This window comes from Cheilinus undulatus, linkage group 11 (genome assembly GCF_018320785.1).
Source record: "Cheilinus undulatus linkage group 11, ASM1832078v1, whole genome shotgun sequence".
Taxonomy (NCBI): domain Eukaryota; kingdom Metazoa; phylum Chordata; class Actinopteri; order Labriformes; family Labridae; genus Cheilinus; species Cheilinus undulatus.
This window is the reverse complement of record NC_054875.1, coordinates 29,534,046-29,552,382: the sequence shown is the minus strand read 5'-3', so window position 1 is coordinate 29,552,382 and position 18,337 is coordinate 29,534,046. Positions and strand designations below refer to the sequence as shown.

General features: G+C 40.5%; 1 protein-coding gene across 5 annotated transcripts in view; it reads right to left on the bottom strand.

Annotated features, from left to right (window-relative positions):
* The window catches only part of LOC121517877 (IQ motif and SEC7 domain-containing protein 1-like), a 174,298-nt gene that overhangs the window by 60,859 nt on the left and 95,102 nt on the right, over positions 1-18,337 (bottom strand). The window contains exon 1 of one of the 5 annotated variants that reach the window (XM_041799965.1): positions 13,194-13,614. The exons of the other annotated variants lie outside the window; for them this stretch is intronic. Coding sequence (XP_041655899.1) covers positions 13,194-13,270 — 77 coding nt within the window. The 5' untranslated portion in view covers positions 13,271-13,614. Of the gene's footprint in view, positions 1-13,193; positions 13,615-18,337 lie in introns of those variants that run through there. 5 annotated transcript variants of the gene reach the window in all.

Below are 18,337 nucleotides of genomic sequence, written 5' to 3'. Positions count from 1 at the left end.
TGTGGGAGTCTGTGGTAAAATGCCTCATCTCTTATGCATATTTGCCCTAATCAATCTACTTACAGTACTAATTGCTAATGAAATGTGTTCAACACTGCAAAATAGTGCAATGAGTATTCTATTTCCAGTCACTCAAGTGCTGAAAGAGGGCTCTCTGTGGTAAAAAAGCCTCACCTACTTGCACTAATTGATCAAGTTACCATACTAATTACTAATCTAATCTATTTATCATACTCAAATAGTGCAGTAATTAATCTATTAAGTGTAACTCAAATGCTGAAGAGGCCTCTCTCCAGTAAAATGCCGCACCTCACATGCATATTTGCAGTAACTAATCTACTTACCCTACTGATAACTGTCTAGGATTAATTTAAAAATTCTTTTATTTGCTTTTAAATCTCTCAATGGTCTTGCCCCACCCTACCTCTCTGAGCTTCTACACCCATACACACCCACCCGCTCTCTCAGGTCAGCTGATCAGCTGCTCCTGAAGGTGCCTAAGACCAAGCGGAAGCTCAGAGGGGACTGTGCGTTTGCTGTTGCGGCTCCAAAACTATGGAACGATCTACCTCAGCACATTTAAGAGGCCTCTTCTTTGCCTGTTTTTAATCTCTTCTCAAGACCCATCTCCTCTCTTTGGCCTTTGACACACAGTAGTCATCGACTTTATTTATTTATTTGACTCTTTTTATGCAAGACTCTTCTTTTTACTTATGTTTTATGTCTTTTAAATTGACTCTGTATTTTATATGTAGTGTTCTGTTATCTCATGTGAGCTGTTATGTATTTTTTATGTAGTTTTATTTATTCTCCTGTACAGCACTTTGGTAAAATGTGGTTGGATTAGACTGTATCCATTTAATATATTTATCATACTCAAATGCTGCAAGAAAGCTCTCTGTGGTAAAAGACCTCACCTCATATGCACATAGCACTATTTAGCTATTTTAAATTATTTTATTTACCTCATGTAAATCTGCCAGCATCCTGTGCATATCTTGCAACACATCTTAAAAATGACAATAACATAAAAATGATAATTCCCTTCAATACATGATTTATATCAAATTTGCAATACAAGTCAAAATAACTGCAATGTGACATTTTTTCAAAATTGTTAAGCAATAGTTAAAACTTATCTGCTTTTTATTTATCAGATTAGTTGAGTCAGGCCAGAAAATCTGCAAAAAAGGATCTCAGAGCCCATTGTAGCATATTTACACCCAGTATTATCGTATAAAGTGTCTTAAAATCATAAGCCATAAATTCACAGTGACATCAAATAAAGAAAAAAAGAAAATCCTCTTTCTTCAGAAGCTGGAAACATCCACGTTTTTAAATCTGGCACTAAAAAATGATGCAAACAATCGTAGGAAGTATTGGTAATCAATTTAAATGCTACTTTACAGTACGTTCTATATGTCAGCTCAGCACAGCTGCAGCGTCTGACAATGCACACAGCTGCCATCCCCGCAATAAAATCCATACACACCTGCACCTCACAGCCAGAGAGATCACACACACACCTTGAGAGTGGAGCCCACCTACCTCCACACATCTGTCTCCTCTTTGACTCCTACAGTATGAAACAAGAAGCAGCTCTGAGGTGACAAACTGCTGCGTCTCCTCACACAAGAGCTAAGGTGACCGAGCTTAACGGAAGGCTAACTCTAGCAGGCAGCTCAGACCGGGAACCCTCCATTGGACTGATTTACTCTCCTCTAATCAGCACATTCCCCGAAACGTCAATGAAAAGAGGAGGATCTCCTCGCGCTGAGCTCCCTCCCCCCGCCTCCATCAGCTGCATGCCTCACAGCCGCACTCTTTCTTTGAATCCCTCCTTTTTCTTGCATCCCTCCATCCTGCTCTCTTTTTTAAACCATCAGCTGTCCTTTCACACACCCCCAAACATGCCTCCACCCTGGTCTCTGTTCATTTATTCAGCTGCTGTGTTGATGTCTGGGGTTCAGTGGGGACACATTTGTAGTCTGCGTGTTGCAGCTCTGCAAGGTCACAGATCCCCCCCCCCCCTCTCTCTCAGGACACATGGTGGTGCCGGAGGGGAAATCTGAGCTCTCATCCAGAACACATCCTTAGACAGGCAGAGCAGAAATCCAAAAATGTTGTTAGGTAACAGGTCATCCAATAATCCCTTTGAATCTGAAGAGATATTAAAGTTTAATTAAGATTTTATTAAATTTTTACTCATAAATGTTTGTCAGAGGAGATCAAACGGGTAAAGAGTAATTTAGGGAGAAAACTGTTTTGTTTTTCCTCAGGAAATAAGATTTTTAAATTTCTTGCACATGCTGCTGGTCACTTGACTTTAACTGAGGAGTAGCACTCGACACAGTTACTTTTGAACAATACACCGAAGTTTTCCTTAAACACAGGGGGATGACTTAATGAGGGAGAAAAGCTGTTAAAAAGAGGCATCTCCAGCCTGGTCCACATTGCTATGCACCTCATTGACTTTTGTGCAGTAAAGCAGATGCTAACAATCAACAATAAATGGAGCCTAATTTTCATTCAGGTCACATGTAGTGGCTGATGGCCATGGTTTGCTGTATTTGAAGTCATAGCATTCCATCCATCCATCCATCCATCCATCCATTCATCCATCCATCCATCCATCCATCCATCCATCCATCTCCCAGGCAACATTTGCCAGCTCTTCCTGGAGGATTCTGAGGAATTTGCAGGCCAGCTGAGATATATAATCCCTCCAGCAAGTCCAGGGTCTACCAAGGGTGTCCTTCCAGTTGGACACACCTGGAAGACCTCCACAGGAAGGCAACTAGGAGGCATTCCTGGAAAGGAGCCTGAACCACCTCAATTGGCTTCTTCCACGGCAAAGGAGCGGCAGCAAAAGCAGAAATAGAATTCTGAGGTCCTCAAACTGGAAACCCTCCTCCCCCTGGATGCGCCTCGAGATCTTGCCTATGAAAATCACTAAAAGAATTGAAGACAATGGGCAGCCCTGGTGGAGGCCAACGGGCCACCAGGACCAAGGCCAAGGGTGAAAACACAGCTGTCACTTTGCTACAGGGAGCTAATGGCTCTGAGACTCCATATTCCCTCATTGCTCCCTGTGGGACACAGTTATAAGCCTTCTCCAAGTCCACAAAACACATGTAGACTGGAAAGAAGTTCTGCAAGGGTAAAGAGCTGGGTCCATGTCCCACAGTCAGCACCAAATGCACATTGTTACTGCTGTATCCAACGTCTGACAGTTGGCTGGAGTCTCCATTCCAGCACTCTGGACTTTCCCTAGGAGGCTGAGGAGAGTGATACCCCCACAATAGGAGCACAACCTCTGGTCCCCCTTGCTGCCAATAAACACTACTTTACTGGTTGCACCAGTATAGGACACAGGCCACATTCTGGTAATAAAGGGATAATAAAAGCGTGTCTTAAACACCATATTTGATGGTACCTAGACACTTATCCTGCTGCAGCACTACATTAAAAATACCTATTGACATAATCTATATATCTATATATATATATATATATATATATATATACAGTCTTTTTGGTAAATCATATAGCGGCACAAGTGATAAACTAAGCCCATTTCATGAATGGTTACAAACTTAAAAATAATCAGAAATACACCTTTCCTCTCCCTTGCCATTGGTATTTCTTCAGTGAATAATTCAGGAAACATTGTTGATTATTCTACCTATAAAATGCTTATTTTCTCCCATGTATTGTCAACATTGTATCAGACCTATTAAGTAACCTTGGTGGTAAATCTCAGCAGCACCTATCTGGGAGCGCAGCCACAGAAACAGACTACAAGTCTGCCGCAGCCTCTGTGGGACTCCAGACACGACAAGAGCCCCCATCTGCCTCCATTTGTCTTCTCTCTGCTCACCGACAGCTCACAGCTCGATTTAAGGGGCCGCTCGTTTATTCAACTTTAAAATATCTCCTATTGTCTAATTACTTCACTCCCTGCCCTTGACTTCCTCGCAGCAGAAAGCCTGAATCATTTGAATGAGTAGCCACAACTTTGCTGGGTAACTTTGTCTGTTTCTCTCTGATAAAAGCAGTCAAAGGCACAGACTATCCACACAGTGGGAGGGAGATTAACATAAGACCAATATCAAGCAGTCACAGGAGATTTTCTCAGACCTTGAGGCTGTTCTCTGTCCTGGCGTGTATCCGCCAACAGATGGAGCCAGTGTACAGAGGACGCTGCACTCGCGCTTATGGTCGGCTCAGGGATATATGAATGATCAAAAGGCTCCCACTCTGCTTTATCAAGACAGGCCAAGGAAGCAAGTTGATAGAAAGTGGAGCAGCAGTGGGAGGGTTACTGCTTAGAAAAAAAGAGAGAAAGCCAAGTAGAGAAGAAATACAGAGAGATGGAGAGGAACTTTGGTCTATGGTTCCCACAGGGGCTCATTTAAGGTGCAGGCGAACATGCATGTGCAGATTTAATCCTTTTATTTTATTTGTCAGAAAGACTCTTCAGATCCAGACCCTTATTTTGAAAGGAAGCACCAGTACAGAAGACCTTACATCATAATAAAAAACCCACACATATATCCCCACTGTGATTACACTAATAATGATTAATGATAACTGATGATTCAGCTCAAGTGCACCCCCGATTCATGTCTTATTAATGCAGCCATAAGAATAAAACAGAGCCTATATGGGCTGACGTATCTGTATAGGATGAATGAACTATAGCATACGGTCAAGTGTGACTGCAGAGCCCAAACACTACACACACCAGTCTCTGCGGACACTGCCTCATAGATTGAAAGTAGGATTTATCACAATTGCACGCACGTGCAGAGATCTCTGAGGCCAGTTGTCAAGGCAACAGCTAAGGCCGGCAGAAAAAAAAATCAGTGTCCGACGATTCTTCAGAAGATGTCTGTGAGCGTGCACAAGCTCGTATGTGTGCAGGCACACAGTTACGGCTTGAAGCAATTAGACCAATCAGGATAAACATTTAACTTTAATGACTGTTTACGTTCCCAGCCTCCCTCCCAACAGGCTTATTTCACTCTCATGCAGCGAGGTGATAATTTATCACATCACATACAGACACTACAAGCACAAAATAGTTCTGATCATGATCAAAAATTTGTTTATTACCATTTTATTATTTCAGCTTCAATCAGGTCCATTCTCCCAATTGTGCTTATGACAGCACTGGAAGTCTTTGACAGTACAACAGAGCTTGTTCTTTCTTTCCGCTCTGTTAGAAAAAAGAAATGCAGTTGTGCCATTACCATCTCCACCGTCCCCGCTGACCCTTCCCCAGCTTGCTCATTTGTGACAGAAATCATAACACACAGTGGATAATGAGGCTCTGCTTTGCAACTGAAAAGAGCTGGTGGATCAGCAGGAGTGAAGTGTGAGCTGTAGAGGCTCAGCTCTTTCATTCTAATATTTTTTCTCTTCATTTTTCATTCATTCTTCGTCTACAGTAGGGGCAGGTGCAGGTAGAGGACAGAGTGTGCATGCTACCTTTGTATTCTCAGCAAAGAGCTGAGAGGAATTAGATCTGAAGACCATGAATGCAAGCTTTTTGATCCTACAGAGCAGCGGAGCTCTGATTTAGTGTCTATTTTTGACATTAAAAGCTATCCTGCATGCCTTTGAACAAACGTCAATCACTGCACACAAACTAATACTGCGTATCAGCACCCATGCATTTGCCAGAGTGTGCACATGGCATTAAGCCCACAAGGTGCAACAGCAGAGCTGCAGTGCAGCAGCATGAGCTCATCACTCTTCTCTTCTCTTCTCCCCCCTCCTCCTTCACTGCCCCCCCTTGAAGCTCACCCCTCCTCTCCTCCTGCTCACCATTACATAAGTTAATGCAGCACACAACCTCATTATTCTCCAGGCAGGCGCTGTGAAGGGATGCAAAGGAATATGTCATCAAAAGTAGAATAACAGTGAAAAATAAAAGACACCACCAGTGTTTCCCTCTGAGCTTGTAAAGTCCAGCTCTGATCACGAAGTCGAGAGAGGCAGAGCAGAGGCAATGCATAATTTGGCCCGGCTGCTTTATTCTTAGAGATAACTTGTGCAAGAACATGACAGAAGCATGACATCTGTCCAAATGTGTGCATCTGTATTTGTGCTCATGCATTTTCACAAACACCTCAGTAAACATCCTGAACATGAAAAGCGCCCTCTCTAGGGACTAGCTTTTCTTCATTATAGTAAACAAACCGGCTTCCTCTGATGATTACCATTTCAAAAGCTGAACAGCTAAATAGGAGCAGTTTCCATACTGCAGCAATGACGCCAAACACTCTCCTTTATGTTGCAGCCCTGCAGCCATAAGAAGCGTAGACACACTTTTCTCAAGCTTTTTCCCCTCTGACCACACCACATTAGCCAATTTATTACTGTCAAAATAAAATGTCCCTCCAGCAAACAAAGCTTTTATGGAAAACTGCTACATTAAAGGTAATTTAAAGAGGAGAAAAGGCCTGCCCTCCCACACAATGCTGATGTCCCTTTGGGAGAGTTATGAGTGTAAATTATTCACAGGCATGGACACTGACTGCAACTTAACCACGGATGAAGCTTGTGCATATATAAAGCTTTTCAAACCAAGTTAACCAAAGCACCAAAAGCTCATCCCAGGCACTGAAAAAAAAGAAATATTCATAATGATGCACCCTGCTGTGTAAACCAGAGCAGCCTGAAAATACAGGTAGCTGCACTGTAAACCTATTTTCCACTGGATAAGCACAAACAGACTATTTCTGAACAGGTGAGCAGAAATATGCTGAATCAGCATAATGCCTGTGTTTGCTCAGCACCACCATATAATAGGTCATCCTCTAGTAAAAATATTAGCCTGTTTTTTGAGTTTAATCTACTGCAGGGCAAGAAAAGAAGTCGACTCTTCTGTTACAGCAAACTGCAATTTGAGAAGAACCGTAACAACCCTCTTCATGTTTCCTTTATTCTGACATTTCTGACCAGAAAACGGCTTCCATCCGAGACACGTCTAATCTTTTCCACCCCGGAGAGTATTTTTTCTCCCTCACCACAGTGGAACTGCAAGCTCGCTTTGGCAGGTTGCTGCTTTTCCATTTTCCATTACAAACAGTTCCCCCTCTCAAGAAAAAAAAGACAGCTCACTTGTCATGAAGCCAGTGTAGCAACACAGGGGTCACAGTCTGTTGTCATCTAACATACAGGCATGAAAATAGCTACCACAGGGATGTAAGTTACGTTATGTTCAAGACATTTACCTCAAGTGAAGCAGTCAGGAGGAGTCCAACATCCAAGTTTCCCCACTGAGCCTTCTCTCTACTCCATCCTACACTGGATCCACTGTGGGACGAGGACACACAAGTGACAGGATCCACATCCACGCTCATTAAATAAGTAATGCTCTCGTCGTACTCTCTGACAGAGAACCAGAGGCAGATCAGATGTACGATGGTGTCTACAGTGTCACTGCTACAGGATTCATGTCTCAGCCAGGAATCAGCTCTCTTAAGGTGACTCAGCTGGGCTCATTTAACAGCTTAGCTTAACCCATTTAGTAGGTTTAGCACAGATGGCTGGAAATTATCTTATTTGCTGCATTCTATTTTGTTTAAAGTAGGAACGATTTAAGAGAAAAAGAGGTGCTGGGAGGGGTAACATGTGGACTGAGTGAGGAGAAAGCAGTTCATTTTTTAATCGATATAGTCACCGATTCAAACTACATAAAGGAAAGATGTTCTACTTTATCATCTTGCCTATTGTTCTCAGTGTAACTAAAAAAGCAATATCTGACCAAATGCAACAAAGGAGAAAGGGAAGAAGAAAAGACAAAATACAGGAATGTGATGGGTAGGTGGGGAAAAAGGAGAGGGAACGTACTTTTACTTGGGTGTATTATACATCAAGGTGCTAAACTAGGCATGTACTTAATAAAGTGATTTAAAATGGTAAGTAAGGGGCATGTCTACATGAGCTTTTGGCTTCATTCTTCCACTTCTCGAACACTTAATTTGTGCTTTTCCAAATGTTGAATGCGTGATGCATTGGTTATGTTGCACTTTTTGTTTTACTTTTGGATATGTTGGAGATAAACAACTTAGGAATGCATGTGGTTTAACAGTTAAATTTCTTTATCAAAGTAGCTGGTGCGAGACTTACAGACGAATTACCTATAATTTTTTAGAAACACAGACCTAAAATCCAAGTCTATAATGCTCTTTTAAACTGCAATGGACCTCCAGCTACTAGAGGCCGCTGTAGCTTCAGTGAATGACTGCTGCCTTCCTTGTCTTAGCTCTTTACATATGAGAAGCTTAGCAGTTAGCATGTCGTAGGAACAGCACAATATAAAAGTTTTTAAGTAATCAGTAAGAATAAAGTGGTATGTAGGCTGCCGAGGGTTGAACTCACGTATTACTCAACCAAAGGGAAAGGCCTTATATCAAAGCACGATCTGCAAAGAGGAACAAAGGCTGGCGGAGCTAGCTGCTAATGTTAGCGGGTGTGATGAGAGCCTGATATACTCTGTACAGAGTGGCTAACATAGTGGCCCTGTGATTAATTTGACTGTTTTCAAAGTATTTTCTTCTCTTTAGGAGGTCGGTTAAATGCATTTTAAAAAAGCGTTTAGCCAAATGGGGAAATAGGCTCATAGGAATATCCTTAAAATAAATATATCAACATCTAGCTACCTAACACCAGAATTACTTCTCAGTTAAAATAATTATCAATATATTTATCAGTACAGGCCCACAATGCCAGTTAAATGTTGTGTCTAAGCTGTCCTAGAGTCACCTCCCACTAGTTGGTGCTAAAGCTCTGGTTAATGACCCTGTTCCTCCTTATTCATCCCCCAGATGTAAACCAGCGCAGTGGACAGATGGCATTAAGATGAGTTGTCTAGTTTAGCAGTGTTTTGATGTATAGACTGGAGATAAAATTGTAGGCAGGTTGTGTGAGGTTAAACTAGCACATAACCCCTTGACTGGAGCAATGTGTTTCCACATTTAATACAAGCATGTAGATAAGAACCAACAAGGGAGATCAGTTACTGCTGACATCAGCCACAAACCTGTTTGTTTTTCTAAAGAATGATTTTGGGCGATTTCAATGCATTTATCTGGAGGGCAGAGCAAATGATATGCAAGAAAGGAGCCACGCATTGGACTTGACCTGGGCGGCCCTTGTACATGGGGCATGACCTGACCACAAGGCCATCTGTGCTCCTGGTTTACATGTTTAACTTGCAGAGTATGTATGCTCCTAAGTGGCATATTTCAGTGGCATTTTAAAAGCAGTTAAAAGTGCAGTGCAGGGGCGCAGATAGCTTTGTGGTTAGGTTGTGGTCACCGCATTTAAGCAGGCTGCCCAGGTTGAAGTCCAGCCTGTGGATGCTTTCCCGCAATTCTCCCCCATCCTCTCATCCACTGCTCTCCTCTTTCTAAATATGGGCACAAAAAGTCCAAAAATAAATCTTTTAAGAAAGGGTACCAGTTTAGCTCAGAGGGTAGAGACCTGAGATTCATAAGATTTACGATCCAGAGTTAGTGCATTGTGTTGTATTTGACTTCCTGTTTGGGTCATTCTGCTATTCTCGGATTGACATGTCGCACTGATGGAGAACTGTGCAGACAGGTAAGAGTAAATGGTCTAACTAGTAGGGACAGTGTCATTCTCACTCTGTGCTCTGAACAACTTTTCATTTGAAACAAAAGGACTCTCTGATAACAGAAATAAAGACTGGGCTTTTGGCCTTAAGGATAAAATAACAGAAACTGACAGGAATCTTGTCACTGAACAGCAACTCAAAACTACATTTAGACCAGATATGTAAAAATAACAGTTCTTATATATTCTTGGCAGTTGTTCTCTCAACAGGCCGAGGCCTTAATGCCACTCATCACAGAGATACGACAGAAAAGTAATTGCTACTTGTTATGAACTTAAATGACTTGATTTTTAGGGTCATAAATCATCAGGCCCTGCAAGCAGAGCTGAGTATATTGATCTCAATGGCCTGTCAGACTCAATCATATCTGCTATCACTCACAGAGATGGGATTAGAGGAGTGGACGATCTTTGGAATAAAGCCCAACTTTTCTCTATGAAAACAGGCCAGACACTGCAACACAGAGGCCAAAGTAAACACAAACTTCATAAAACTTTTAACTGATCAAATAAAAAGGACACTAACCTTCTTCTGGCATTCCTGACTGAGTATTTGTTGGTTTGTTGGGGCTATACAAGGTAGACTGCATATTAAGGTGGGTGGGAAAACAGCTGCCTGGGAGTGAAGCCAAAATATTTAGCGACCCCCCACCCCCCACCCCCACTGCTGACTCGATGAAAAACGTTTTCACTAGGGATGCACATGATTAGTGTAGTCTCTTTACTCTCCATGGAAACTTTTGTTTTCTTTAAAAAAAAAAAAAAAATGACAGTGGATGAGTAAAAAGGACAAGTACCTTCAACATCATTGTCAACTCCTCTCTCCTCCTCCTTTTCACACCTTGCATCCTCTTCACTGCACAATATGTTATAATAACAGGGACAGCAAGTGCATTGTACCACACAAATAACCATCGGTGCAAAACACAGCACGATGTGCAATCTGCAGCGCACTGTCCATATTCAAACTGTGGACATATTTAGATATATGACTGATTAAAACTAAGGTTGTCAAAATTAATTGCAATTAACTATGATCTACAATTAATGCAATATTTCTTAAATCACAATTATTTTTTGCTTTATTGTCCCTATCAACAAACTTTGGTTAAACTACTGCAGAATATCCCTGCAGCCACAGTGATGTTAACCCTTAGAGCTCACAGCTATTTTTACATCATGTCTCGTCTGGATGTTTTTATTAAAAAGCTTATAAAACATCAACCCAGTGGTGCACAGTCAAGCTCTATCATTGTTTTTTTTTTCAGGAAAACCTGGGCTTTAAGAGTATATCTACTACAGTAATGTCACTTGAATTTAGAAAAAGTTATAGGGCTCTAAAGACAAAATAAAAAAAAACCAAATCAGAATTTGAAACTCAAAGATTTTTATTGACAACACAAACTAAACAATAGTGACAAAGCATTTTCTCTGCACAGACTTCCTCTCCCACTTTTGGGGACAAAACAGGGAAAAAATAAACATTTTGTGACAAACGGTTTTCAACATATCTGCATATACAAAAAAAGTCCATGCACCTTTATTTGTAGTTAGATAATTTGTGCCATTCCTTTAAGCAGTCGAGAAGCAACTGGTCAACTACAACTCCCACAATGCATTGTGGGAGTTGTGCATGTAAACATTGCCCTCAACAAATATGGCACTATCCACCGAAGAAAGCCAAGGTAAATGATCGAAAATGGATTAAAAATGGACAAAAAGACACTTATAATCGGATCTAACGCCGTGGGTTTAATCTTTAAAGACCCCGAAAAGTCACCGAAGTTCCGGGCTGACTAGAACGGCGTCCTTAAGGGCTACGGAGAAATCGAGGGTAGCAAATGAATGGCAAAATGGTCACCTTTCAGAAGAAAAAATGAGTGTCTGTGACAAATGGTTCAAAAGTTATTAACATTTTTTAAACTGTGTTACTTCTTGTTGGATATGACAACCCTGTCTTCAGAGACCCCAGGAAGTCAGCCAAGTTCTGGGCTCACTAGAAAATGTTCTGTAAGAGCTACGAATTCATGAAGAACATATTTAGAAAGGCACAACACAGCGGTTTCAAGGCAAAAAACAACTTAGTGTCTACGACTTACGGTTCAAAAGTTATCAAGCAACTTACAAAGGGGTGTGCCACTGGAGCTCTAAAGGTTAAACAAGTCCACCACAGCTCCTCAATGCTCCTTCCTTCACCTTCTTTACTGCTTCCTTAAGTCTTCAATCTAGCTACAAAAGCAGGTCTGTATCCAATCTGTTAGTCAATAACTGTTAGTTTAAGATCCAAAAATGACTCATAAACAGTTTTGAATGCAAAATAGTGGAATTTTTATCATGATAAAAAGGGTGTGATTAATAGCAATCAACTACAGGAATCCAGAGACTGTGACTGGATATTTTAATCTTTTGACAGCCCTAATTTAAACAAAGCCTCAGGCAGATAATTTGCCTTGAGGAAGTTTTGTGATCAAGTTATATATAAGCACCGGTCATGAGGCTACTTTGGCTTCACTTACAAACAATGGAGGACATGGAGACATCTTGCCCATTTTAATATTCAGTCAATGGGAAGGAATTAGTACATTTTTCCAGGAAAATGTTATTCTTTATGGGTAAAGACCTTAAAACTCTTTCAGGTTGCAGTATACTAGGAGTTATATATCAGCACTCAATTTGCATGGATAACAGATACATTGATTATGTTCTCATTTGCAGCACCATCAATAAGAAAAAAAAATCTAACCTGTAAAACAAACTTTTTTAAGGACCAACTAGTTATAAAGAGAGGATGGGAGGTTTAACCGTATACTCCATTTACAGATGCTACAGTCCTTAAAGTGGTGGCCTGGTTTGACTTCAACCTCAGCCCCCTTTCCCGCATGTCATTCCCCACTTTCTCTCTCCTGTTTCCCACTCCATCAAGTGTCTTCTACAAAATAAATGCATAAAAAGCACAAAAATTAATCTAAAAAAAGTGACTGGATACATTGTAAATGAAAGCCCTGCCATATTTGAAGATCAGCGCCTCCTTCTGCACGCAACATGATTATAATTACAAGTTGATGCAACCCAAAGGTACAATCACTGATTCCAAAATTCCCTTCTATAGGGAATAAAAAGCGGAAGAAAGAAATCCTCTGTTACTAACGCTAATCTTCAGGTTTCTGTTCTCATAAGAGAGATTTGTATCTTACATGTCAGAGAACATCCATGCTGTTCAGTTCTGTGGTGGTACAAAGTTATGTGATAATAAGGCTTATAAGAGAAGAAAAGGAATTGTGAGATTATATTTAAGTCTGTATTGGTATGTCCTTGATAAAGAAGGCTGCCCTGTGAAGCCCTTGAAAACGTCTTTGCTGTTCGCTCTCTGCCCTGTTTCAGACGTGATAATATATTTCCATGCTTCTGCAGAGGAAACCACCAGGCTGGAGCATATAGGCAGGAATGTTATTCAATCAGAAATATCTGCTGCGGTCAGTCAAAAAAGGCAAACCACCACTTAGACTGCAGGCCACTCTGGTTTCTGCCAGCTGCTCTCCTACCTTATAGTTCGGCTGGAAATGCAGTACTTCCACATGGCATTCCATACAGCAGTGACATCACCAGAGGCATCGGACATCCCAGAAAAAAAAGCACATGGCACTGAAAAGGAAGTCTCAACAAAATTTATAAAAAAAAGTAGCAACTCCCTTTAAAAGAGCCACAAAAAGTACAGTCTGTCCTCACTCCTTGCCCCACCACAAATTACACCCCACATCCTTCACTTTCCAGAGCAAAGCCGCAGAAATATTCATTCTTTCGCTGCTAAAGTTACTTCATCTGTGCCCCTTTTCCGAAGCTCTCCCAGCCCTGGTTTATGTTGGGCTCAGAGTTGCTGCTCTGCCTGATGACCAAGTAAGGTAAAGGCCGCGTATGTATAGCAGAAGAAAATCATCCCTCTTCTTAACAAAAGCTCTCCACCCACAAAGCTCTGTCTCCTCTCTGCTGACACCCTCTTCCTTTTGTCCTTTGCAATCTTTCACTTTTCTGCTGCTCCCCAACAGTGATGGGCCGGGCCTGTGTTTTTTGATGTGTGTTTATGTGGAAGTAAGAGAGAGCGAGAGAGATAGATGGGGAGACAGATAGAGCATGAGAAAGCTTTCAGAGTCGATGCTAATACTCGGGCTTGTGTCCAACAATCACACTGGTCTCAATGGGAAGGCTACGCGAGAGGGGATGCAGGGTGAACCCCAGTTCAGCAGCTGGGAGAGGCTGTTTTTGAGTTACTGACCTCCCTGTAACAACACGGTCTCAGTGCTGGGACACAATCTGACCGTGTTACATTGAAGCCCAAGCAGTGTAATGAGTTACACCCAATGACCATGATATTCCAGTAACTCTGTGGGATTAGAAACAGAACGGCCTATTCACAGAAAGTGGAAATAAATCAGAAATCTTTTTAAATACATTTAGAGACATTCTGAGTCTCTTAAAGCAAGGATGCAGGCTGGAGTTGAGCAGACAATATAAAAACAGCTTGCAAATATTCACTCAAGACTGATGAACGACGAAAAAACCACAGCAAACAAGATGCAGCTCATGACACGGCGCCAAGCTGCAATGCTCGAGACACCAAAACATCAATAACACAGGCTGGGAAGCAGACTTAAGTGCAGGAACCACAGATATTACTATGTGTGTAAGCATTTTAAGGATTTCAGCTGATGTTTGACAAATGTAATGACAGAACTTTACAAAAACAACACTGAAAACTTACATAATGTGACACAGTCAAAAATGTTTTAACTTTCTATAGCTTTCTGTGCCTTAATGGCCGCACCACAGCACCATTCTGTTTCTGAAGAGCTTTTTGTGCAATGTAGGAATCTGGGTTGGTGTGCTTTGTCATTCACTGATGGTCTCTGAGTACAGCTACACAGTCATAAACCACACAGTACTGTTAGGCCTGCACCTCTTAGGCAACATACATGTTTTGACAAAGGGTGGAAAATCTGGCAAAGATGTAAGAAGCCAGAGACCCATATTCACTGACAAGGTGTGGCAATATTACAGGGTTTTGCACAAATATGACTAAACAAGTGTCTACAGCCTCATGTCTGTGTATGCAAGCTCCTATGATAGTCTGACAGCAGATTGTTCATCTGAAAACCGTAAATCTCACATTGCAAATACATGCAAATTCTTTCAAAATAAATTAGATTAAACTTCAGTTTAGAGGGTTATGAAGCATTGCTTCATAGTTCCATTAGTTATATATATATATATATATATATATATATATATATATATATAGTGCTTAACAAATTTATTAGACCACCCTAACTCTAACCAAAGTAAGGTTTATGCTACAGCTGCCCTAAATTAACAGCATTGGTAATTACCAATATCATTTTCTATGTTTCTGCAATAGTTAATACATCAATATGTAGAAGCTCTTTAACCAAAATCATATTTTTAATGCTAAAATATAATTATTATTGTTATCCATGAATTTTCAAATTCACTGATTTACAAAAAAACTGAAAAAATAGTAAAGCACATTATTATTTCTTGATTAATATGTCAAATTATAGTTATTTACTCGTATTCCTGAGCAGAAAATTTAGTTTTAGTGGCTGAATGTTATGCTTGATTAATTTCTGACTTCTCAAAGAAGCCCTGTGAGCCAGCTCAAATTTGGGTGAATTCAGTTTGCAATTCCTCATTCCTGTTCAAAATGGTAAAACGTGGAGAGCTCACTGAAAATGAAAGAGTCCACATTAAAGCACTTCATGATGCTGGATGGTCTTTGAGACAAATATGAAAGGTGGTCTAATAAATTTGTTAAGCACTGTATATAACAAAGCTATGTAGCTAATGTAGATAAGCTAAGCTCACAAAGCAGCTATATAAGCCATGTATCTATATTATTTACATAGCTAAGTTAGCTTTAGCTATGTTTACTAAAGCCCATGTTGCTAAAGTTACCTTAGCTTTAGATAACAACGTTTAGTAGCTAACATAGCTATGTATCTGACATAGCTAAAGCTATGTTGACAAAACAGCTATATAAGCTATGTATCTATGTGATTTAAATAGCTAAGTTAGCTTTAGCTATGTTTGCTAACGCTCATGTTGCTAAAGTCAACTTAGCTATAGATAACAGAGCTATGTAGCTAACATAGATATGTATCTGACACAGCGAAAGCTAAGATCACAAAGCAGATCTTCAGGCTACATAGACACATTATTAATTGGCTGCTTCTCATGATAGAACTGCTGCCCACCACCAAATTGAAACAGCACTGAGAGCAGGCAACCGGGCAGCTCTGTGAAAATAAAATAGCTGCGAAAGATACAAACTTAAAATCAAAAAGTATTACTTAGATTTCTGAAGCAAAAAAAAAGAATCAAAATAATTAAGACGTTGATTCCAGGCTTATGTCTTTTAAAAGTTGTTTATAGGTTGTTCAGTCACATGATCCAGAACTTTGGATGGGGGTCAGGAAGTTGGGAACAGCCATCAGAAATGAATGGGAACAGACAAGAGTTAGTACTTAACAGTTCTAAGTCAACCTCTACACTGCAATTACCATCAGAAAATTTCTGTATCGGTTGAACACAATCACTATACTTTACAAAGTGTTTTTTTACACATTGTAACTGATTTGGCTGGCATGGAGGTGATTAATATCATAAATCCTGCAGACCTCCTTGTATAATCAAGCCTCAAGAGTCTTGAGGAGTCGAGTGAGCTAAGAGGCAAACTGAGCCTATCTAAAATATAAAAAACACAAACATGCTTTAAACTTAAACAACAGAACCTCGTATAGTCACTGCTGCTAAAACCCATTTGAGTGCCAGTTTCCTTTCCTCCATCCTTTGTCTTAATCTAATCCACATTTAGAAAGCCAAGCTCTGACTAAATGAAGAGCTGAACACCAGCTCTACTGAGCTGAGCCAAATGAGGATCTCTAAAAAGAGACAGATTTCCCGTCACAATGAGCACCTCTCTCAGGAGGTTGGACATCAGCTGAGGAAACACGAGTAAGATCATAGTGTAATGTGCTAAATCGTGGCAAAACCATACCGAACCAAACCGGAAGAGCAATATGTGATACCTTTTGTCCAAGCTTCAGAGAGGTTATTTTCCTGCCTGCTGCCGTTTCCCCAAAAGTTTTTTCCACTTTTAAAAAAACTTTGCCAGAATATGTCACTATTTATGACACTAAATTAAGGATTAAGAATATCTATATTTTCACACTCTGAATGCTCGGCATAGTCGTAAACAGCTCAAACAATGGCCTTTTTGGTATCATTTCCCTATGCAGAAATCACCGTTTGCTCCAAAGGAGATGTTCTCGGCTGCTGTGTGACATCCGCAAAGAAACAGATAAAAAAGAATGTAAAAAAAAAAAAAAAAAAAAAAAGAAGTGATAAAATTGTATTGTAAACCGGATATTCTGGTCAGTTTCATATTGTGAGATTAAAATCTTTATACATCTTTAGTACACAGATCTCAAACCTTTAGATCTGGTCATAAATGTTGTAAATATCACTAAAACACAAGAATAGTATCCCATGTATTTTAGTATTGAGGTATCACAACCAGGTGGGGGGTTCCCTGCAGCCACGTTCAAAGCGGAGCTGCCAGCTTAAATCAGTGATGCATTATTAATGAATCATGAACATACTGTATCCCTACCTTCAGAATGCTAATGCTCATGACAAACTGTCTGTTTATATAGGTGTGAACAGAATTAGCATACAGAGATGTGACAGAAAAAAAGCAGGTGCTCCTGAGTTTCACATAGTCTGGATCTGTGCCGTCACACGGCAGCGAGCTTCTGATTCAGACATCAAACATCTGCAGAAGGAAACCTCTGCAAACACTGGTGCATTCAAAGAAAACAGACTAAAAGATTTTAGATGTTGGGATTTTGATTACTTGAATGATATAAAGAAACTAGAGCAAAAACTGCAGCATGAACTGCTCATGCAGGATGAAAGAGCATCTGACATTTGGATGATTGAGCTGAAAGTGAAGTGAAGACCACCCACGATCCATCATGTCTGTCTTTTTCTGTATATCTTCGACACAAAGTGGCTGTTGCATGCAAACAAGATCTCAATTTGAGGCTTGTAAATGTATGGAATGTGGAGCGCATAACTGATATGAGTGTCGTGATAAAAAACATGAGTGTTTTTATGCTCTCTAAAGAGCAGCAGGGGGATGGGGTGAGTAATTCATAGTGTGGGAGAGAAGTGTGCACCTTTTAAACATACCTGAAAGCTGTGAAGAAAAACATATGCCAGTGTTAAACCCTCTAAACTACTGCATTCGAAGACATTAAGGCAGGATTTAAAAGTCTTATTTATGGATTTACTGAATTAAAACAATGCCTTGATTATGAAGACTGCAGAAGAAGTCCCCAAAGACATTATGGAGCCATTAAAAATAGATTTCTTTGCTTCAGTACTGAGCCATATTTGATGCAGTGGGTGAAAGGTGAATGAGGAGAGGTCCCAGTGGGACAAGGGGATGAATGAATTCAGCGAGCGCCAGCTCCTCTCGTTTCTCTGCTGCAGTGCCAACGCTAAACAGACAGACAACCGACACAAACAAGATCATTCTGAGCGCTGAGTTACTTAACCAAGTGCTTCTACAAAATAACAGGCGTAACCTGGTTCGCCTGGAGAAATCGAT